General features: G+C 48.3%; 1 protein-coding gene across 1 annotated transcript in view; it reads right to left on the bottom strand.

The window, feature by feature from the left end:
- Positions 1-23,723, bottom strand: part of LTA4H (leukotriene A4 hydrolase) — a 590,002-nt gene that overhangs the window by 249,379 nt on the left and 316,900 nt on the right. The window contains exons 7-8 of the mRNA XM_069629348.1: positions 14,452-14,524; positions 4,603-4,743 (exon numbers count right to left, since the gene is read on the bottom strand). Coding sequence (XP_069485449.1) covers positions 4,603-4,743; positions 14,452-14,524 — 214 coding nt within the window. The remainder of the gene's footprint in view (positions 1-4,602; positions 4,744-14,451; positions 14,525-23,723) is intronic.

Below are 23,723 nucleotides of genomic sequence, written 5' to 3'. Positions count from 1 at the left end.
TAGATCATTGTACACCATAGCATGAGGGAACATGAATTTGTGTTACTCTATGTCTTGTAAGGTTAAGCATAGAGCTCGACCTTTGGAGTGCCATTATTCCACTGAGAAATTAATTACTAGGCAATTTGCAGTCTAAGCTAGGCTGCTGATGAAACTGTTACACACCTTCCCACCCTGCATCAACAAGAGACATTGGAAATCTATTGAATTTGCAAATGTATTAAATCAGTTACCTCAAAGCTCTTTGTCTCTGCCAGGTGTTGTGAATGTATGTCCACATCAACAGTTCCTTTTCTACCCAGTATGCTATGATAATAAAATGCAGGCAAGTGCTAATCACCCTTAACATAGCAAGTGGAAAAGGGATAGTGATCACATTCTAACAGTCCCCTTTGCAGATTCAACTTTATAGCTTCCCAAGATAAGGGAAAAGTCATATTGCCTGGCATATTGTTGCCATCATATGAACGGACTACACAAGTAGTACTCAAACTTGTTGGCTGTCCCCCCTGCTCCTTCTGAAGCCCTTAACCTTGGAGTCATCTTTGACTCCCCTCTCTCTCTCTCTCTCTCTCTCTCTCTCTCTCTCCTTCCTCCCTCACAGTCAGGACATTGCCAAGAAGTCCCACTTCCAGCTCTTCCTTCTCAAAGGAATCCTCCCTTTTCTCACTTCCCCCAGAGGTTCAATGTTACCAGAGCCCCGGTTCTCTCTATGCTTGACTATTGCAATAGCCTCCTCCTGATATTACCTTATTCCACTCTGTGGCCCCTGCAGCTAATCCAGAATAGGGCAGCAAGACTTATCTTTTGCCTTAAGCCCAGGGACTGCATCTTTCCTGCCCTAAAAAGTCTTCATTGGCTCCCGGTTGCTGCACGGATTAAATTAAAATCCCTCTGCATCATCCACAAGGCTTTCTGGGTCCAGGGACTACACTATCTTCAACTTTATCGCACTAAATACTCTCCCTCTAGACCACATTGTTCCTCTGGAGCCAACTCTGTGTGTAAAGTGTTTTGCTAAACAGAGGGTAGGTGGTCCATCGCTTTCCTCAGCTGGCTCCCTCCTTTGGAACAGCCTGCCTATGCGCCTTGAGCAGGGCTTTCTTAAATTCCAGAAGCTCCTTAAGACCTTCCTCTTCACCTCCTCCTTCCCTTCTTCTCTGCTAATTCCACAGTTGCTGTGATTGGTGTCTGGGGCCCTTATGCATCCCTGGGAGCCCCTGACCTCCCACACCCAATCGGCCCAGCTCCTGTCTTCCCTCAGCACTTGCCTTGGCACACCCTCCGCCCAGTAGGATTGCACTTACTCCCAACGAGGCCCTTGGCCATGTAGCACTTCACAACCCAAGCACTTCATCTGTGGCTCACCCATGGGCCCGGACTCCCTAGCACTTATTCCCTCTGCCCTTTTCCTTGCTGCATTTGCACTCTCTGAATACTCACAAGGCATTGGTTCGTCCTTCCTGCTTTTCCCTCCACTGCTCTTACTTATTATTTTGTTCTGTAATGTATTTCACTCCCTTGTTCCCCCCCCTCGCCCTGTGGGCGCTTTGAAATGGTATTTTACTTGCTGTATAAGCACCTAGCAAGCAAACAACAAACAAAATAAATAAAAAAAGGCACAGTGGGGACAAGTAATTCAGGAGAAGATGAGATCCTATTAGTACCCGGCGGGGGCATGGCTTCAGTCTCCCAGCCAATGAGAAGGCTCAGAACAGGGACTTTACAACATGGTAAAGCCCCCGCTTCGAGCCTCCTCAGAGCAGGAGGACACCATCTTCCCTCGCCGGCTAACAGGTTAGTGTTCCCCTGCGCCCTGGCATCCCCATCCCTCACGCCACTTTTCCACGTGTTTATCTACCCCAGAGGCCCACTTACCTGCTGCTGCCTTTTCCCTCTCCTGAGCCAGGAACACTGGTGTTCCCAGCACGTCCCCAAAGGGCGACTAGCCGCCATGGAGAGAGAGAAGGGACTACATGTAGATCCCTTCACCCTGATCCATGGAGGCCATCTTATTTTGTATTTTTTTTTTTTAAGTAGAGAACGGCAAACACGTAATTTCTCTACTTTAAAAAGAAACACCATTTGTGATGCAGATGTGCAAAAAGTGAAGGTACAGCAGACTGAGGTTTTTTTAAAGAGGCACTGCAATGCAGTGAAAGACATTTTGGTGAGTGGCAATGTCTATTTTGAGAGAAGGCTTCTCAATTGATGTCACATAGAGGTCAAGTTAGATCCCTCTTGATTACAGTTTCAAAAACATTTTAGCCACCTAAGTCCCGCTTTAGGGAACAGTTTTCCAGTGTCCTGAAATAATTCAATTAAAGTGCCCCAACAATCATGATTGCCCACTGACCAACAGTTGTCCCCAACTGTTGAAAATCGAGGGGAATTAAAATATTGGTGACCTAAGCTATTGTGCTGTTCAAGCACACATGGAAGTGGTGGTACGCCCTCCCCACAAAGGCCCCAGGGAGATGTGGTGGGAGGTGTAACTGTTCATCAATCAAGCATACTTCATAGATGTCACTGTGATGAATGCAGAGACATACTGATGGTTGATTGTGTGTTGTGTGAATAGTATGTTGTGAAAGGGGTGGGGTAGTCTGTCTCCCTAGCACCTACAATCTATTCAAAAGCTTAGTTTTACAAAGGTAGCGGGCGCCCCTCTCTCGCAAGAACAGACATGATAACCTGTTCAGTGGTTATTAACCACTTGAGAGTTCGCAGCCACTGCTTTTACTCACTGTGCCTTTCACAGATGGGAAATATCCATTTGCATATCAGTCTTTGTCCTGCCCAGGGGCAGTCCAGCACCGAAATACAATGGCAAATCCAATCTGAACGAGAGTACCACCAGCAACCCCATACACGTGTTTCACCCTTGTTGGGGATCATCAGTGAGGTGAAGCTGATGCCTCTCTAAGCACAGTGAGAGGGAGACCACGTCTGGTTGCCCCCAGGAGACCTAGGGTTACCAATCCCAGGTTCCTTAAAAAATAGTTTTACAAAGGTAGCGGGCGCCCCTCTCTCGCAAGAACAGACATGATAACCTGTTCAGTGGTTATTAACCACTTGAGAGTTCGCAGCCACTGCTTTTACTCACTGTGCCTTTCACAGATGGGAAATATCCATTTGCATATCAGTCTTTGTCCTGCCCAGGGGCAGTCCAGCACCGAAATACAATGGCAAATCCAATCTGAACGAGAGTACCACCAGCAACCCCATACACGTGTTTCGCCCGCTACCTTTGCAAACTAAATTTCAAGGAACCTGGGATTGGTAACCCTAGGTCTCCTGGGGGCAACCAGACGTGGTCTCCCTCTCACTGTGCTTAGAGAGGCATCAGCTTCACCTCACTGATGATCCCCAACAAGGGTGAAACACGTGTATGGGGTTGCTGGTGGTACTCTTGTTCAGGTTGGATTTGCCATTGCATTTCGGTGCTGGACTGCCCCTGGGCAGGACAAAGACTGATATGCAAATGGATATTTCCCATCTGTGAAAGGCACAGTGAGTAAAAGCAGTGGCTGCGAACTCTCAAGTGGTTAATAACCACTGAACAGGTTATCAGGCCTTGTTCTGTCGAGAGAGGGGCGCCCGCTACCTTTGCAAACTATTCAAAAGCTTGACTGTCACTACAAGGGAAGGGTGGCAAGCGATTGGGATCCGTACAATTATTTAACTTCGGAAACAGTAAGGCTTTGCTATGTTAGAGGATTTGCAAAGCTAATCTCTGCCATTTAAAAGGTTCCAGGTCATAAAAACAAAACAATTAATAATGAATGAAATTATAACGAATTATAAATAATGAGAAAAATAATTTCTTTTTTGGGGGGGTGGGCCACCCCCAAACGCTCATTTCGCCTTGCTAAAAACCAACCCCCAACCACCTACCCACAAGATTTAACAATTTACCCCACTCCCACTTATATTTTCCTAAAAAAAAAAAAATCAAAAAAGAAAATCGGTATTTTTCCTCATTTTTGTTTATTCTGTATGTCATTCGTTATTTATTTTTAGTTATAAACATTGTATACCATTTAAACAACATTGTGGAACAGGCCTTGCTTAAGCATGTGCCGTTTACACTTGTGGGATGTTCTACCCTAAGCCAGACCTGGGGGAGGTTTGGGGGGGGAGGCTGGAGGTTGTAAAATATGTAGTAGCTGTGATTTACAGACTATAATTGTGAAACAAAGACTAGTATACAGTAGTCAGATGGGGGTAGCCCTGCAGGTCCAGTGAAGTACCAAAAAGACAAACAGCGGAGTGGAAGTACCATGAGGAAGAACGATAAAATCATGTTAGAACGTTTGCTTGGTCCCTTACACTTCTAATCACCTCAACCTTAATAGAAACGCCAGCAGACATTACAAGGATTAAGATCATCTAGTTACATGGTCTGAAAGTATTGATCACATCTCAAGTGCACTCACCTTGTTCACGGAGTTGGTATTTCGGGCAAAACATCAATTCGTGCTTTTTTTTTAAAGATATCAATATTTAATGACAGTCTCCCTTACTTTTCATCTTCTCTCAGAAAATGTTACATCAGAAAAGTTCTGGTTGGGGAAGTTATGCAATAATTATATAACTTACCAATAGGGTGGGAGTCACAAAGGTTAGACAAGGATTCTCCATGCCACCGTAAGGAAACGAGGGTGGCAGGACCAACAGATCATATTGCCCCCAAACATAATGTCCAGCTAAATCTTCAGCTATTTTCAACATGGCTTCTGTCTGTAAAATGGAATTTCATGTTACTTTCATAGTTCATACGGTAGGTGAATATTTGAATAAACTAAGTTGACACAATTTACAGTTAACACTTCTGCAGCAAGATATATGTGCCAGTGGGTCCCTCATCACAAAAGCATTTTCTTCAATGAATTATGAATTTAAGGTGCAAAAAATATATATTTTATTTCCTTAAAACACCCCACGGTATGCAAACAGAAACATACAATAAAGATTAAAGAAGAATATAAAATTAGTCTTTGCTCATTTTAAATGGCTCAGCCTAATCTTAAAGCATACACATGTTTGGTTGAGCGAATACAAAACTGCAAATATGAATGGCAGACTGTCAAGGCTGCTTAGCAGAGTGAGAGCCACCCATTACATGGTTCTACTTAAGGACAAGCTCAGCACTGTATCATTTATAAAAGAAAAGGAAATAGGACTGATTCCAGCCACAAGGGCAAATGGACAGCCCATTATTGACACTCTTGCACGTGCCTATGCATGTGCACAGATGCAAATAGTCCCAGTTTGAAATAAGCCACAACTCTTTGCGCCCTTGAAGCTTGTGGTTTAGGATCAACAGAACAAACCAGATCCATAAGTCAAATTCAACATGTGTTTACTTTCTCAAGATCGATATCCATGATGCCTAAACGTTCTAGGGTAATGTGGCAAGCCAGAAGGAGAACCCAGACAATGGGTCATGTTGCATATGTGTTTATTCAAAATAAAAGAAAAATGTATAACTGGATCTATCACTATGAGGGAAATTCCCTGTCATCTAAAACAAAAACTAAGGGTGCTTGTAAGTCCTGAGTCCAGATTCCCAAGTTCCTAACTGGCCCTAACACTTTAGAAAACCCTATGTAAAAAGGAAAAGAGGGTTGCAGAAAAACCTTGGCATTTGTTTCTGCCTGGCCCGGCTCTTGGAGCTCTTAGCTCAGTCTCAAAGTTCTAGTAGGATATCCCTATACGATATCCAGTCCCTAAATACAGTTAATCACCACTTAAAATATAAGTATCTTGTATACAGTTCTTGTTCTCCACCAGTCTGAGAAACCAAAAGACATTTCTTCTTGATTTATCACATTTGTTGTTTATCAGTGGCTAAATTCCTCCAGGATCTATGTAGCCTTTACCAGTAGTAATAATCCCTCCAGGATTACGTTTCTCATGTATTCGTATTTGCTTTACTTTGTGTGTCACAGGAACTCCCCAAAGTCCTGTGGCTTTGTAATAGGTTTGATATTTCTCAATTTAAACCCTTGTTATACATTTCTTGGCATCTCTAACCTGGATGCAATCACATGTACTCCTTGGACTCCCTGGTCCACAAGACGCGTGTCTATATAAATCTCTCACTTTTTGATACTGAACACAGTTTACCCAGCCTTGATAGAAATTGTGTGCGTCTCTTTTTCTTTGCACGGTGCGGCATGCCCGTTCCATGCTTTGAGGCTTTCACACTCCCGGTGCTTTCACCTGCCTTGATATGCGAAGTCAGCAAACCTCTCATTCCAGAGTACAAGTGTTATTGTGCTCACTTCAGTTCCCAGTGTTTCGTACCAGGAATGGTTGCAGCAATCTCCGACCCCACAGCTTTTTGCCTTCACTGGCGTTCTCACGATGGGAGCGTACGCCTCCCCGTTCGTGCTCATCCCATCTGGACTGGCACGTGCCTTGCGGAGTCTGCAGGCTCAGGCTCCTTGCTGGTTTCGGTGTCCGATAGTGGATGCCCGGCCCACCACTGAGCTTTCATGTTCATGGTTTGTTTTCAGTCTTGACTGCTTTCTTGCTCTGAGCCTCCCTCTTGATAAGCGTACCCGCTTTGCAGCCTCCAGCTAGCAGGTTCTGCGGTCGTACGTAGCTCCGCCCCTGAAGGGCTTGCCTCTGCGTCCTGTGGATTTGCCTGCCTGCGCAGGAATCACAAACGGCTCCCCCAATCTCTCTCCATTCTCAATTGTTATTCTATGCACATACGTCATCAAGGTCAGAAAAGGTGCATCCCTCTTCTACGGCATCCCTCAGACAACAGTCAGCATTACCTGAAGCCAATGGGGTCGAAAGAGGATTGCTGATACTTCTAGTAAAAAATCTGAGAGCACTACATTCTTTCCACTCCCATGTATGTGGATAACGTAGTCCTTTCAGGGAGGTCCTCTTTGTATTGGAGGAATCTCACTCCCAGTGAAGTCCCACTTGCCCAGACGCCTAGGGAGGGTCTTGCGGAGCGGGCTCACCCCCCTCGCCTCACAGGGGGTGGCTTCCCTTGCAGGGAGAAGGAACAAATTGCCTAGATTAGTCACAGTGCTCAAACTAAAAATAATTAAGTACACTATGATACAGGTATTAGGATGGTTCACCTCCAAATGTCACAAGGGGAATACTAATCATCCCAGTTTTCTCCAGTCTTGTATGCAGTCTCAGAATATAGCACCCACCATGCTCTTGGTTCCAATTCACGCCCCAGCTCCTTGACAGTCTTAGTTAAAGGAATATAGCACCCGGATTGGTTTTAAAACTTCTACCAGCAAGTTCTTCTCCTGCCAGGCTGTAGGGACCATCAACCATAGATACTCAAATCCTTTCGCTGCGAGTTGCCCTCCTTGGCACTAACACTGTTACCAGCAAGTATTTCTTCCCCCTTGCTTAGGGATTTTGTGAGGCTGTGATATTCTAACCTTTGGGCAAAAGGGCTGTCCCTCCTCAGCTCATGGTTTTTCTCAGTAACAAGAGTTTCTCCTTCTGGATGCAGCCAGCCTACCAGCCAATTGTAAAGGATTGGTTTGTCCTTTTTCCAAAATATAGTTACATTACTTTCCAGACACTGGCCAAAAGTCATAACAGTTTAGTCTGGGCTTTCCAGATGTAAACCCTGTCCCAATTAGGGGTTGGCTAGGAGGGCTGCAGCGCTAATCCCCAAAGGGAAAGATAGGAAAATAAGTAGACATGCACCAGGGTATGGAAGTATTTTATTTAAATATACATATGTTTTGACACTGAAAGGACTACCAGTTTCTTTATGAATTGAAATATCCAGCCCCACTCTGGGCTGGATGGAATGTTTAATGTGGCTGGACAGTGAAAAGTTCCCACCTGCGCCGAGGAACGAATTGGACAGAGGAGAGAACTTGAAAGTTATAAATGAACCATTGAAAAGTAACAGTTGAGAAGGTATGGGGCAGGAGCACGAGAGATCACAGGAGAAAGAGAGCGCAGTTCCCTGGGCAGGGACTGTGGCCTCGAGCGCCCCTCTGGGGCTTCAGTTAATCCCAGAGCTGGGCCGCATATGCCCGGCATTGTTCAGGAGCTTGGCTGCAACATTGTTGCAAATTGACACGGTCCCAGGCAACATAACTGAGGAGCTGGAGGGACAAACTGGGGGAAACCCTCTTTTGGCACCCTTCTATTGAACTGAAAAGACAGGTTAGGAAACCTTAAACTAATAGGCCATAGCCAGGAGGTAATCCTGAATTACTCTGCTAAGTGTCCCAGTTAGAGGCTGTGCATGTGATTTGTATCTTCATTTGCATTTTAGCAGCGCTGGCCGGGCTGGTGAGGGTCTCTCCTGGGTAAGCCAAAGGCTCAACAATTAGCTGAGATTCTGGAGCCCAAAGAGACAGCACTTTGTTGGGCACACTGCATGAACGGCAAATCCAGAGAATGAGTCATTGCAAAATTAGTGAGAGCTGAAAAGGCAAGAGGCCCGGTCATCTGTGCTCAGGGCCCAGTCACAGAGACGACAACACCTTCATATAGAAATTATGCATTTATTTTTCCCAGATGCCCACTGTGTAGACCAAAAGACAACAGGGGAGCCCCGTTGAAGCGAAGGCCGCACTAAATTCATGGAGGAGCAACATATAATGTTTGTAAGTCAGCCAGCCAATGTGCTTACAGTTGCATGCACAAATATTCTGGCCCAGAAGCAGTCACAGCTGCCCAGCAACGTAACTGTCAGTTTAAAAATATGTCTCACCAAGTGGCCAAATTGTTCTCTGTTCCCTGAATGTTAAGCGGCTGAAGTGGGCACACCTACATATGTGGTTAAGAGCATAACAAAATTCACATTTACATTACTTCAAATAATATAGTGTTCACTAAAACAAGTTCAAATGTTTACCTTTTTCTTTACTTTTTTACGTTCAAGGCAAGGAGGAGTCTGCAATATTTAGCTCTCTAACCATAGAGTATACAATGCACCCACTTACTGTGCAGAGCTGCGTCATACACCTCTTGGATTCCCCCACCACCCTTTGCTGCCTTATTGTGAAGTTCTCCCTTCAGGTAGACATTTTCAGATAAAGATGTCCTGCTCCTGATGTATGCTGCTTGTATGCACCCGTCAGCTGTAATCGATGCTGAGATTGAATGTGTGTGCAGTTAATAAACAGCCAGTTGTTAAGTCGTGCGTTGTGCCGGAGGCCCAGCACGAGGGGCTGGCTCCGGTCCAAGAAGGCCGCATGGCCTGGGCGCGGCCTTGGCAGGGGAGCGCAAAGAAGCACACACACACGCTGGCTCAGCTTCGCCCGGAACTGCTTCCCACTCAGGGGGCGGGGCTTTTATTAACATGCCCTACGTCACCGCGCTGCGGGACGTAGGGCGGATATAACATTCCTCCTTTATTTCAACATGACCTAAACAACATAAACCGCATGCTCAACTGTAACACTTCTGCCACTGCTGGGGAAATTAGCATACATAGTCATTCAGCCTCGCAGGCGGCCTCGTGGCCTTTCTCAGGCTGTACCGCTTCGCTTGGGGGCTGTCCCCGCTCGGCTCGTCAGTCTGCTCACCTTCATTACATGTGTCCTCACTGCTGGGTAGTCTCGGTGATTGCCAGCTGCAATCCCCCGCAGATCCTTCCTGGGGGTCTTGCGCCGGCACGTCGCTGCTTTGTTGCTCGTTGTCGTCGTGGTGCCCTTCGCCATCCGTCCAGAGGTGCTGGGGCACGGGCTTGAACCAGGAGGCGTTCCTTGTTACTTCCCGACCTCCCCGTGTGACCGTTATCATGGTCCCACGCCGGTTGCTGATAGTCCATGGCAGTTCGTCATACCTGGTGTCCATCTTGGATTTTGTGGGGTTTCGCAACATGATGACTTGGTCGCCCACTCTGTGGTTCGAGGGCCTTGCTCTTCTCTTGGCGCTCATGTGAGCATTGGCACGTGTTCTCCTCGTTTCCACACGTGCATGGTCGATGTCGTCAGGGGTTCTGCTTGGATGATGGGGAATCGACGAGTTGATGACAGTTCCGAACATAAGGTCAGCGGGTGGTATGCCCGTGGTGCTGTGGGGGGTGACACGATAGTTCCTTAGGAAACGGAACAGGTCGATCCTCCATGGGCTGCCGTTTGCCTTAGATACTCTGAGTACCTTGTTGATAGTTCTCATGAAACGCTCGACGTCCCCATTAGCTTGCGGCCACCTTGGCATGATATGGTGGTATTTGATGCCCAGTTCCTGTAGGTATGACCTGAATTCCTCCCCTGTGAATGGGGGTCCATTGTCACTCTTAATGGTCGTGGGCAGACCATGGGTGGCAAACATCTTTTCTATCACCGGGATGACCACCTCTGCGGCGGTGGACTCCAGTATCTCGACCTCTGGATATCGTGAGTGGTCATCGGTTGCCACCAGTAGATGTAGACCCTCTCTGATTTTGCAAAAGTCAATGCTGATCGCTTCCCATCGTGCCCGGCCACGCTCGGCCGATAGGATCGGTTCTGGGTCAGGGGGTCCACTCGTTATTTGGCAGGGTAGACATGTGTTCACTAAGTCCTCCACTCGATCGTCAATGTGAGGGAACCAAACCCTGTGTCGGATCCGTGCCTTTGTCCTTGCAAGCCCTTGGTGTCCTTCATGCGCTAGGGCAACTATCCTGTCTTGCAGCCTTGGGGGTATGATGATGCGGTCACCCCTTAGCAGGAGCCCTCCCTCAGTGATCGAGAGGTCTTGTCGAACCGTGAACATGCCTGCTAGGAACGTCTTGGCCCCCTCGGTTCTATTGCGTGTATGCGACATGAAGTCTTTCCAGTTGCCTGACAAGATGGCATCCTTTACCAGATCGCAACATGGGTCATTCTGGGTTTCTGTCGTAATGTCCTCGATGTTTATCGCTCTGGGCCTCATGGTGTGGACCACTTGACAGATGTGCTCCTCCGTTTCTTCAGCGACTAACACTTCCTGCTGGGTGGCTGGTCGTGGGTGTCTCGACAGGAAGTCCGCGGGGTTGCCGCTGCCCGGTTGGTAGACAAGTTCGAAATCATATTGCTGAAGGTGTAGCAGCCACTTGGTGATTCTGGCTGGTGGGTGTGCCGATGACCCAATGAAGATTGGTAGCAGGGGCTTGTGGTCGGTGATCGCCGTGAACTTGCGCCCATATAGGTACATGTGGAAATGTCGACATCCCCATAGAACGGCAATTGCCTCCTTCTCTATGTGGGAGTACCTTTGTTCCGTTGCAGTGAGCGCCCTGGATGCATAAGCAATCGACCTTTTTGTACCCTCTTTCGTGACCTGCATCAAGATTGCTCCGAGTCCGACTGGGCTGGCATCCACAAATAGTTCTGTCGGGAGGTCCATGTCGTAGTAGGCCATCCTGGTGTCCGTTGACAGGGAGTCTTTTATGTTCTCAAATGCCTCCTGGCATTCGGGTCCCCAGTCCCACTTGGTGCTGGCCTTTGTTAGCTCCCTCAGTGGTTCGGATAGTGTTGCTAAGTTCCGAATGAATCTGCCACAGTAGGTGGCCATACCCAGGAAACTGCGCACCTCGGTGGGAGTCATGGGGGGGCTGGCAGCTTGTATGTCCGCCACTTTCTGGGGATCAGGCGATATGCCGGTGCGGTCGAACCGGTATCCAAAAAACGTAATTTCTGGTTTTAGGAATTCGCACTTTTCTCGATGGATTTTGAGTCCGGCGCTTTCCAACCTGCCCAGTAGTGCTTTCAGTCTCACAATGTGTTCCTTGATGTCCGGTGCATGTATCAGGATGTCATCGCTCACGTTCAGTACCCCTGGTATGCCTCTGATGACCTCCTGGATGGTTTGTTGAAAAACCTCCGCGGCCGACGATATGCCGAAACTCAGGCGCTTGTACCTCCTCAGGCCCAAATGGGTTGAGAACGTGGTGATGTAGCGCGATTCTCTGTGTAGCTTCAGCTGGTGGTACCCCGCCTTTAGGTCTACCTTCGAGAACACACACGATCCCGTGAGGTCAGTGATGATTTCATCGATTGTCGGCGTTATGTGTCGCTCTCTCTTTATGGCTGCATTGGGCAGGCGCATGTCAATGCAGATCCGAACTTTCCCTGGCTGTTTGGGCTTCCGGGTGACCACCATCGGGGAAACCCACGGTGTTGGTCCCGTGACTTCTTCGATAATACCAGCGGCTTCGAGTGACCTTAACTCCTTCTCGACTTGTTCCCTCATGTGGAAAGGTGTCCGTCGGTGTCTTACTGCGCGTGGTTGCACTGACTGATCAATATGTAGTTTGATGGTCTTTCCTTTGAGACAGCCTATCCCCCTCTGTAGCATGGGGTGCTGCCTGAGAAAGTTCTCGACCTCGGATGTGTCGTCAACGTGGCATATGAATTTTACCACGCCCAGGTCTTCAGCCGCATCTCCGCTCAACAGGCTTTCAATTCCCGCCTTGACGACGTAGATCTTCGACCACAACTTCTGTTCACCATGCTCAAGCGTGGTGCGGAACCTCCCGATGACTGGTAGAGGTTTTCGACTGCCATAGGCAAATAGTCGAGTGTCTGTGGATTTTAGCTCGGGTCGTGGAGCGAGGGTTCGGAAAACGGTGGTTGGCATGACGTTTACCGACGCCCCCGTGTCGATGGTCATTTGTATGTCGTGGCCTTGTATGTTGACCATGCATTTTCGTCGCCTGGCGGTTCTTTTCGACTGGGCTGGCCCTTGGTTTAGTGTCGATACTAAGTATACCTTTCGGCCCTTTCCTTCGTTCTCCGTGCCTGCTGTTTGTCGTAGGGCTGAGAGATCATCTCCTTCTTCTTCCGTCGAGGAGTTGACTACCGCTACCCTCCTCGCGCTGGCTTGTTTCTTTTTCTTCGATGACCCTTTCTCCTGGGATCCTTGTGGGGGCTGCAACGGCGTACTCACGGATCTGCACACTTTCGCGTAGTGATCCTTCCGGCCACATGCTCCACACGTGGTGCCTTGCGCCGGGCAATTTCGCCTTCCGTGCCTTTGGCCACCACACCATCCACATTCAGTTGGTCCTGGTGCTCGAGGCTGCCACCTGTTCTGGGTGTAACCGCTGCCATATTCGCTCCTCGTTGATTGTCTGTCCGAGATTTGAGCCACCAATGCTGTGGACAGTGACGGCTGGAGTTTTTGTAGGGTCACTTCCATGTTTGCGGCCCTGGAGTGGGCAAGCTCCCTTTGTCGGCCCAGTTCCAGGATGCGCTGTAGAGGGATACCCTTCTCACTGAGCACGAGACGCCTCAGCTTCTCCGAGTGAATTCCATTTATGATTTGCCTCCTAATCTCCCTTTCAGTGTTCGTAAACTCACACGACATGGCCAGCTTCCTCAGCCTCATGTGGTAGGCGTCGAGAGTCTCGTCGGTGGCCTGGATGGTCGTGCAGAAGATGAAGGTTTCATAGTCTGGATTCAATTGCGGGAGAAAATGTGCTGTCAGAGCGTCCTTCGCGCTCTGGTATGCATCTTGGCCGTCGTCCACCTCCAGGGAGTTAAAGATGCGCAGCACCTCGTCGCCCACACTAAGGAGTAGATGAGCCTTCATTTTTCTGGATGACGTGACGTCCTTACATTCCATGGCCATCTCGAACTTCTGTAGCCATAGCTGCCATCTGGGCCCACTGGACGATGGGTCCGTGAATGGGTCGAATGGTTGGATCAACGTCGACGAACTTCCCTGCGTGCGAGGCGGTAGTGACGCCATGGACAGGTTTGCCGCCATTCTGGACGGTGTGGAAGGTCCAGGGGTAGATAGCCCAGTCGCCATGGTGATGCGTGCGCTCAGTCGCCGAGTGTCTACCTTTCAGGTTCGTGCGTGCCCTGTGGTGATGCAGCGTCCTACCGGCACATGTGCTCCGATGGATTGGTGCAGGAGACGACGTGCTGGTGGTGCCTGGGACGACACGTGAAAAAAAACTCTTTTTTTCTCTTCACCCCACGAGGATGAGGTGTGGAAAAGGGGGATGAAAAGAGAAAAAAAAAAAACTTTTTTTTTTTTTTTTGGGGGTGGGGGTCACGTGGTCGTGAGGCCCCCACCGGGTGTCCAAAAATTTATACGGAGCGACCGTGTGGTCTCCGGAGCGCGTGGATACTCGCTCACTTCCTCGTCGCCATTGTTAAGTCGTGCGTTGTGCCGGAGGCCCAGCACGAGGGGCTGGCTCCGGTCCAAGAAGGCCGCATGGCCTGGGCGCGGCCTTGGCAGGGGAGCGCAAAGAAGCACACACACACGCTGGCTCAGCTTCGCCCGGAACTGCTTCCCACTCAGGGGGCGGGGCTTTTATTAACATGCCCTACGTCACCGCGCTGCGGGACGTAGGGCGGATATAACACCAGTGAACATTAACATCAGACAATATTAGCAGCTTGTTCCTGGAGGAAAAACTATGAACTTCAAATGAAGAGAAACTGCCATTAAAATACTATTTTATTTTACAAATAATACTTTACAAGTCTTGAGCACAATGTAATTGTGATGACCAACCTCTGCAAATTCATATGCAGCTTCATCCACATGTTCTTTCTCAGACCACACCATAGTTCTCGGTCCAATCTTTCTGCAGGACAAAGCAAACTGTAGTTATACAACTTTACAACTGAAACAATAACTTGAAAGCTACACAGTTATTCAATTAAGTTGCAAGGTTCGACAAGGAACCGAAGAAAATAATACATAATGTATGAGAAAAACAATGCCTACAAACTCACCTGTACAGGTCCCCATCGCCCTGTGGGATTTCTTGCTGTGACATGAGAAACAGACAAAATCCCAAACATCACGATTCCATGAGATGTTACCATTGTGCCATTTCATGTTCAATGGGACATTCTCTTAAATGATAAGAGACACAGTAACGTCAGTTCTGTCACAAATAGCCACTAGCAAACCCTTCTTCGATAAACAAAAAGAGGCGCTCGGTAGGGTTTAGCTGCTGCTTTGCATGGAAATGCAACAACTTCTTAGTGGTTAATATTTACTACAGAGACGTTACTTACTAAAATCACAACATATCAAAGTTACACTGTGCACGGCAACACGTTAATTGCTGCAAGGCACTTGAAAGATAGGTCGTTATTCCCCTTTTCACAAATACTCAGGTTATAATCCTCAAAAGATTAAAGGATCGTGTTTGCCAGAATTCAAAACTATGGCCTACAGACCTGTGGGCAGTTGAGAAGCCCAATCATCGGACTCAATAATTAGCAATAATGCCAAATGTGGAGTGCCATTTAAAGGGAGAAAAAGCCCTCAGGCCATGTTAACAGGCCCGAGTGAAGCAAAGGTCTTCAGCATTTGGTAATGCCTCAAGGGGGGGGGACATTAAAGCTATTGCAAGATTCCACCCAGTAAGGGTGGGATGTTCTGTTTAAAACAAGGGGATGACAAAGAAGAAACATTAGAATGTTGGGATAGAACACTACATCAGTCGTTAATTCTCTCTGCCGTGGTTTTGTCTGCAATACAACTGCCAACACCATCCCAATAAGTAACTCTATCAAAGGCTTCAACCCAGAAACAAGATGCAAAACGTGAGAATGAGCTTGCATGTTTTTTTACTGGAATAAACACAGCCCTTTGGTTTTAGTAGTTTGAAGCAAATCTGCTGAATACAAACATAAACCAAAGTAGGAACATTCTAGAATGGTCTGTGGGAAATAACCAGGGATATAACCGGTATAAACAAAAATTACAAATGAGCTTACTGTTTGTCAGAGTATTTATTCCCCGTTCCCTATAGAAGACCTCTGCACCAACATCATACTTTATTATTATTTTTTTTTAACTTTATTGGTTTTCATAACAGTTAAACATAGGCCACAGTACCCATACGAACAGTAACTCCCCCCTTGTCCCTCGCAGCCAGGCTCCTAGTACAGAGCATATAATAGTACACATATTTGTCCATTCACTCTGTTCTATCTAGTAGCATGGGGTACGTTCACATGCCGGGGGAATCATTCCATCATTGTCCAGGTTCACCTTCGTTCATAGCCTAGTGTATGACCTTAATCAACGGGTATGTTCCGCCTTGCTATTTACCCCCTTGCACGCATTTAACATTTTCATCCCTAGTGCAGAGTCTTCCCGATAATGAATTAGGTCCCATTATTACATATTTTGACCATCTGTCTGCATATTTTGCTTCAGCTCTGAGTAATACTGTCGAAACAGGGGCCAGAAGTCTATCAGTCTGCTAACGACTGGGATCGTTGATGCATATCGGGTTTCACTTTGCTCTCATGTACTCATGCATTCCAGCCATCTCAAAAAACAAGGTGCATTCCGTTTCCCCCATGTTCTAGCTATCATGTATCTGTCCGTCACTGTGGCCATACCTAACAGCTTCTTTTCCAAGCGAGGGCCCTCCCCAATCAACGCCAATAGCCATAGCTCTGGTGTGTAGTTCCAGGATATCGGTAGCATCTCAGACATTGCCCCTTCAATCTTCCCCCAGAAGGGTCTAATACGTGGACAGGACCAGGCCATGTGATAGAAATCAGCAGGGTCTCCACTACATCTTTTACAGGCGGGAGACCTCTCAGGGAAGAACCTGCACAAACGGGACAGGGAGTAATAAGCCTGGTGTAAGAATTTATAATGTATTAATCTAAACCGCTTATTTAGGGACAGGTTGCGTGTCTGCATGCATATTTGTTTCCAATGTTCCTCGCTTGACACCAGTTTCTTGGTGGACTGCGGATTGAGTATGTGTAATTGGGTGGGGGGAACTAGGCAATATTGGATCTCAACAACTCTCTTAATCTAAAGTTCAGGAGCATAGTCACTGCAGTCCATTTGCCTTTGGCCTTCAGGATATCCCACGTTACGAACTGTTAAATCCCCCAAATTCTGGAAGTGTATCCGGAATACTCTCTCGTGTGTGAGTGGAATTCCAAATATTTTGTATATAGAGAAGTCTGGGGAGTGGCAGGTCATCTGGCTAATCTGTTCCCAGGATCTACATGTCACCTTTATAGGTTGGACCTCAGTCCATGGCGCCCTTTCCCTGCAGAGCGTCCCAAGTAGGTTGTTCGGGCTCACAAATGCCTCTGCCAGCAACGAATGAGGAAGGTCGGCGGTGGGAGCCCTCCACCCCACGATCTATTGGGTCTTTGTCGCCAGGAAGTATAAGAATAGGTCAGGATATTCCAACCCCCCCCCCTCCCCACCTCATAGGGTAACGTGAGGGTGTCGTAGGATACCCTAGCCTGCTTACCGGCCCAGGCTAATTGTATCATTTAACTTTTGACCAGAGACCAGAAATGCTTCAGGGCCAGATGGGTACATTATTAAATATATAAAAGCAGTTTGGGCAGAACAACCATTTTAGTTGGTGTGATGCGAGCAGCCTGGGAGATGGGCAAGAGGATCCAGGAATCCTCCCTTTGCTCCAGCAATTCCAGTGCCTTCACGTAGTTCCCTTGATATAGATCTCCCACTGATAGAGTCACAAGAAACCCCAGATACTTTATGCCGTGGGGACACCAGCGGAAGTTCCCTCCCACATCTGTTGAACGCATTGAGTCAAGGGCAGCACTTCCGATTTTTTCCAATACATTTTTAATCCCGAGAGGTCCCCAAATCAACCTACCTCTTGCATCAATGAGGGTAGGTAAAGTCTAGGATGTTTGATGTACAGAAGTATGTCATCTGCATATAGGGAAACAACAGTGAGATGCAAATGGATTCAAATGCCTTGGTGAACGTGGAATACACGTATGTGACAGGCCAGTGGTTCTACTGTGAGAGCGAACAGGATCGGGGAAAGGGGGCACTGTTGACATGTTCCCCCACATTGGGTATATGTATTCTGATGTCATTCCGTTTGTATATACTGCCGCCATGGGTGTGGTGTACAGCAGATGGATTCAGAACATAAATGTCAGGCCGAATCCAGAGCGGCGGAGGACCTCGAAGAGTAATGGCCACGCAACAGAGTCGAAGGCCTTCTCCGCATCTAACACCGCCAACACCATGGGGACCTCTAGGTCAATGTTATGAATGAGTGTAAATAGTCACCGTAGATTATTTTGAGTTGATCGGCCAAGGATGAAGCCCACCTGATCCGGGAGGACCAGTGCTGGCACATGTGGCAGAAGTCGATCCGTCAGTATTTTAGCTAGTATTTTGTTGTTGGTATTAAAGACAATGGCCTATACAATGTGCATTTTGGGGATCCTTTTCTGGTTTATGGAGCACTGTTACTAGGGCAGTTCTTGTGTAGTCTGGGACGGTACCCAGGGAAAGGGCACTTTCACACTTTCATAAATTTTACACATATAAAAGGAAGCAGATAATCTAAGTACGTTTTATAGAATTTGGCCGTTATCCCATCAAGCCCCAGGGCCTTTCTATTAGGGAGGAAGAGTATTGCATTCCAAATCTTTGTCGGTTATGGGTGCATTCAAGGCCTCCCCTTGGTCAGAGCTTAGCCAACCCAAGGATATCTCATCTGAGTATTGCATTATAATATCATGCCCTACGTTGGAGAGGGATGTATATAGCCAATCCTAGTACTCACGAAAAACACTATTAATCCCTGCCAGGTCTTTAATGTGGCACCCGTTCCGAATCTTAAGCTCCATAATGGGTGTTGCTTGGTGTTCTCGTGTAATGGCCCATGCTAACGTCTTGCAGGGACAGTCCCCTTCCCCATACTTTGTCACAGCAATTGGGTCTGTAAGGAATCTCTCCTCCCCGATTGCCAATTGATGCAATTCCTCCCTTTGCGCTCTCAAGGCATTGCGCGCCTCGGCCATATCCCGAGTCCCCTGCTGAGTCTCTAATTCCTTGATGGTCGCTTCCAGCGCCCGCATGGCCCTATGCAGGGCTTTCAGCAATCCTCCCCCCCTCTCCTCTTTGGACATACAGCATCCTCTGACTTATACTTCAAAGGACTCACAGATCACCCCCAGACCAGGCACTGAGCCCACATTAGTTTGGAAGTAGGTCTGTATGTCTTGGCCAATTTCCCCTCGGAATGCAACGTCATCCAAAGCCGTGGTCCTGAACCGCCACTGTAGCTGCTTCGGGGGACCCGTCAGACCGGCAATGCGGACCAAAACTGGGGAGTGGTCAGAAAGGGTTTGGGGGGGGGCAGTATATCAACCTCATCAAGTCGTGATATTTAGCAGTAGCAGACCACGCCTGGGCTGCTCGTGGTAGTTTTTGATGCGGTGTGGAGGATCTATCTAGTTCTAATGTGATGGCCATATTAAAATCACCTACCCAGATGATGTCGTAGCCCAGGAAGTTGTGGTTATGAATGGCACACTGGTGAAAGAAATCGAGGGGAGTCGGTATTCAGTGCATATATGTTTATTGACAGGAGCTTTGATCCAGAGACTTCCCCGGCTGATATAATGCATCGCTCCTCCTCGCCACCAATCCGCTCATGCAGTTTAAATTCCAAGGAGCAATGTATGTAAATGACCACCCCCCTGGAGTGTGTGGTCTAAGAGGAGCAGTACCTGTGGACACCCCAACCCGCCAATCTAGGAATGGCGGCTTCCCGAGACAGATGTGATTCCTGGAGGCATAGTATATTTATGTTATTATTCTTGCTATAATTCACTATTAACCGGGCTTTATTCTGGTTAGTGAACCCGTGTATGTTCCAAGACATTATTGACAATATGTTGTCCGATTTCTTCACTATTCTAGATGTACCCATGGTGAAGACAATAAAACAGTGTTTCTTGATTTATAGATCGGACATGGTTGGTGTGTACATTAGTCCCTGGACAGTGCACAAATAGGAACGCTCTCTTTTGCGCTCGACTCTGAGCCTCCCCCCCCAATCTCCAATGCCAACTATCGCAAATAAACTCCATTATTCCCAACCTCAATACCTGCCATCACCCTCCCTCGTCAGAAACGTAAACCTACCGTTCTCCACTCCCCCCCACTCCAACACGTTCCCAATTAACAAACCGTCAACAATTCCTGCAGTGCCTGCGGATATCGGGGTGCCGTGGGCGGCCAATATGCTCCTCGTGGAAGCAGCCACCGCACTCAATTCTGTGGTCCTGTCCATCACCTCTGGAACTTTCAATGTAAGCCATTGAGGCAGCTGTGCAGTGATTCAAGAAAGGATACATGGGTGGCTTCAGGGCGAGTGTCGAGGCGATCTCCCAGGGTCCGAGAGGTTCATAGCGAAGCGTTCAACTGCCTCGGTTAGGTAAAGAAGGTTGCTGAGTCATTGTGGAGCACCCTAAACTTAACCGGGCATATCAGAGTACTGGATTTCCTTTCTGTGTAGGATATTATTTACAGCCTGAAAGGTCTTGAGTTGTTCCTGAACTGATGGGCTAAAATCTTGGAAGAGGCAAATTGTGGCAGACCCCCAACACAGCTCCTTCTTATCCCTGGCAGAGCAGAGCAGGATATCCCTGTCACGATAGCTGAACATTCTAGAGATGATGGGGCGTTCCGGGGCCCCATGGGGGGGGGGGGGTCTCACTGCGAGCGATCAATGTGCTTGCTCCACCATGTACATGTTCCTGAGTCAGGGGTCCCCCAGGACCCGTTCTTCGCCACAACTTTGACAGTCTGCTGTAGCTCAGCCACCTCCCGCTGCAGGCTAGCCACCTTATTTTAAGCCTGCCCTATCCTTTGTTCTGCCTCTGACATTCGACCGCACAGTTTATCTATTTGTATAGCAGGAATGTCAACCTTGCAGGTGAGGGTGTCGATCTTGGCCCCTAGGTTGTCAGTACTACTCTTCGAGGCCAGCAGGGTCTGATTTAGGGCAGTCACATCTACTTGGGCCGTAGCATGGTTCTGCTCTGGAGGCGGGGAAGGCTGGGATTGGTCCAACCATGAAAATTGGTCCATTTTTGCCTGTTTGGGATTCACCATTTTATTGCTGCTTCTATAATCTACTGCTTATCCAGAGTGCTGTGTAGGAACCAGTAGTGCGCTGGTATGGTTAGCAGCCGGGGCCTCCGGATCGGCAAGGGTCCGTTTGTCAGGGCAATGTCCAGTGTTGTCGTAGGGCTGCATGACTACTGCATCTTAGGTGTGACAGTCTTTAGCAGCCCAGTGTATAGCTGTAGACATAGGTCCACGTTGGGCCTTGTTTGGGTGCACTCCCCACTACAGGGACAAGCTTGTCACAATGGGTTCTCAAAGGGGGTTTGCTGCACCGTTCCCTAGGGTGGTGTCGCCTTTAACACCAGCTGTACCCCTCAAGCGTGGCAGTAAGAGGTGGTGCAAGTTCTGTTATAGGCCTGAGCTGTGGGTGGCATGTCAACTTTCTTTACGGGCTTCAACGCAGGGTCTTGGTGTGACTATTCATCCTCAGCCGTGCTAGGGTTACAAAGTGGTATCCCCAGGATTCTGTAGCTTTGGTTCCTCTTCCCGGTCACATCTGAGATCCCCGGGCTGGCAGTGGTTGAGGGTACAAGTGGTGAGGGCCACAGAGTCCAGGGAGGCCTCATGTGTTAGCAACCATGGGGGAGCACTGAGCCAACATCCTGGGTGAATATAGGCTGCTGACTGTGCATGAGGAGTATTACAGGTTGCACTCTTTGTATTTATTGTACGGCCCTTGACCAACCCAGGCTCAGGATATGGGCAGGAGGTGGGCTGTTGCGTCCAGCGGAAGCCTGGCTAGGTTGATCTCTCCCCAGGGGTCCCGGGGAGCCGTGCATAGAGGTGGCGTTCTGGTGGGGCTGCGCTATCAGTGAGGTTACCTCTCCCGCCCTGATGCAGGAGACTCCCGCACAAATCAGCTGCGTCCGGGGGTTGCAGCAGCAGGGGGGCATCACCTGCGGGTGTAAATGGTGCTCTTCAGGTGCAGATGAATCCGGCGTCCTCGGAGAAGCACGGATGACAGCCTTCTTCCGCCCTTCTTCCTGTTCCGTCCGGGTACACCCGTAGGGGTATGAGCGCCCCGCGGCACGGCCCTCCCACTATCCCTGAGGAAACTGAGCTACATGCCCCTCATTTACTGCCACGGCATCAATGGCAGACCGTCTCCACAGGCCTCGGTTCCCTAGGCAAGCTCCGTCCCTGGCTGACACTCCTCAGCAGGCCTCACAGGGGGCAGGGCATTAGGTCGCAGTAGTGTTCTACTTCACACGCTGCACCAAAGCTCTGTTGCGTGCCGACACTGTAATCAAATGCTGCCTCCCACAATCACGGATCCATGCCACAAATTCCGGGGGAGAACAAGACCACTAGTCATAGTATTATTGAGAGGATATTGAGATGTCACCTGAACATTTCAGGCGGCGGCCATCTTCTTAGCTACGCAAAAGCACCCCCCGGGCAACATCATACAAACTCTATAAGGAACTAGACCTCATATAGTAGGAAGATGGAGCAAGGGGGAAAAGGCCATAATGGAAACACGCATGCACACACTCATACTGAATTATGAGGGCAAAATAAGAGCAGGAACAAAACAATAATATTGCTGAAAGGTAATGCTGTTACAACACGCACACATTTGAATCATTCTCAAGACCAAAATAAATATGGAGTTTGGAAAGCCCCTCACTTCCGTTTCAGACATCATACCCACCAGAGAATGATTACTGGGATGGATTAAGAAAAATCGGATGCATCATTTATGTTTCAGAAAGATCAGGGTATTGTGAGAAACCAGAGGGTGTCTCACCCACTAGTTCCCAGGGATCTCTCTCTCTCAGGTGACCAGGGAACGGCTATCGCCTTTGGATCCAGACCCTGGTGGTGTACCACTGTAGGAGGATCGCCTGGGTGAGGGGCGTTCGGGAGTGGGGGGGTGAGGCAGCCGATGGTGAGATGCAGTATTTCCCCCTTTTTTGTACATCCAAACCTTCCTATTATTTAGGATCTGATGTCACAACTCCCCCCGCCCCCTTCCTGCACAAACACTAAGCCGAGGAAGAAGGCGACTGAGAGTAACAATACTAACTCTTACACATTGAATTGGACATGTCCTGCTAATCGGGTCAGGTAATGTCAGGTTCTTGACTTCAAGTGCATACATCCAATTCCAAATAGCTCTCCTCATACAGATAAAAGACGGAACCTAGAGACACACTCTGAGCAAGTACAAGCAGAACTTCTGAGGGGGGAAGGCAAACCTACTGGAGCAGAACGACAGACCAAGGGACAAGAGCAGCAAGTCGAAAACCTGAGAGTTCCCTGCAGGAGGTCATTGCCTCCAAAAGGCCACAAAAGACACGTGGAGAATGCCAGATCCCAATATTGAAGACATCATTGTGTTTCAAGGACCCCAGCAACCCTCCCGGGTGAACGACAGATTTGGGGAGGGAAGGCCAAGCCTGTAGTTCTAACCTTGACTTGTAAATGCGCACAGCCAATGAGTTGGTAAGTGACCTGAGAGCAGGTGTATGCTAAGAAGGATTGAAGTTTGCAACAAATGTATCACAAGTGAAGGCTGCACGCGTGTGGATGAGACGTAATGAAAGGCAGACCTGTGAATGAACTTTAAAGGTGAAGACAGCTGTGGAATCAGCGATACTGAGTAACAGCGTGGTCCTACGAAAAGGAGTAGCCCACTTGAAAGTCTCTCTGAAAGGTACATTGAGTGAGGTGATAAAAGTGAATGAACTGTAAAAGCGAAAGTGAACGAAGCTAACCCTGAGAGAAGGGGAGAGTAAAAGCTGAAAATTGAATTCTAAGTCAAAGTGGTCCTGTGGTGGTCTGTAAAGGAAGCCAACAACATCCAAAAAACAGTCGGAGCCGGACTGAGGGAGACACAAAGGGTAAAAGGTTTGGGGACGGGAGCCCCAGCAAGT

The sequence above is a fragment of the Ambystoma mexicanum genome, chromosome 12, assembly GCF_040938575.1.
Source record: "Ambystoma mexicanum isolate Mex_15411 chromosome 12, UKY_AmexF1_1, whole genome shotgun sequence".
In the NCBI taxonomy this organism is placed as follows: domain Eukaryota; kingdom Metazoa; phylum Chordata; class Amphibia; order Caudata; family Ambystomatidae; genus Ambystoma; species Ambystoma mexicanum.
This window is presented reverse-complemented; position numbering and strand designations above follow the sequence as displayed.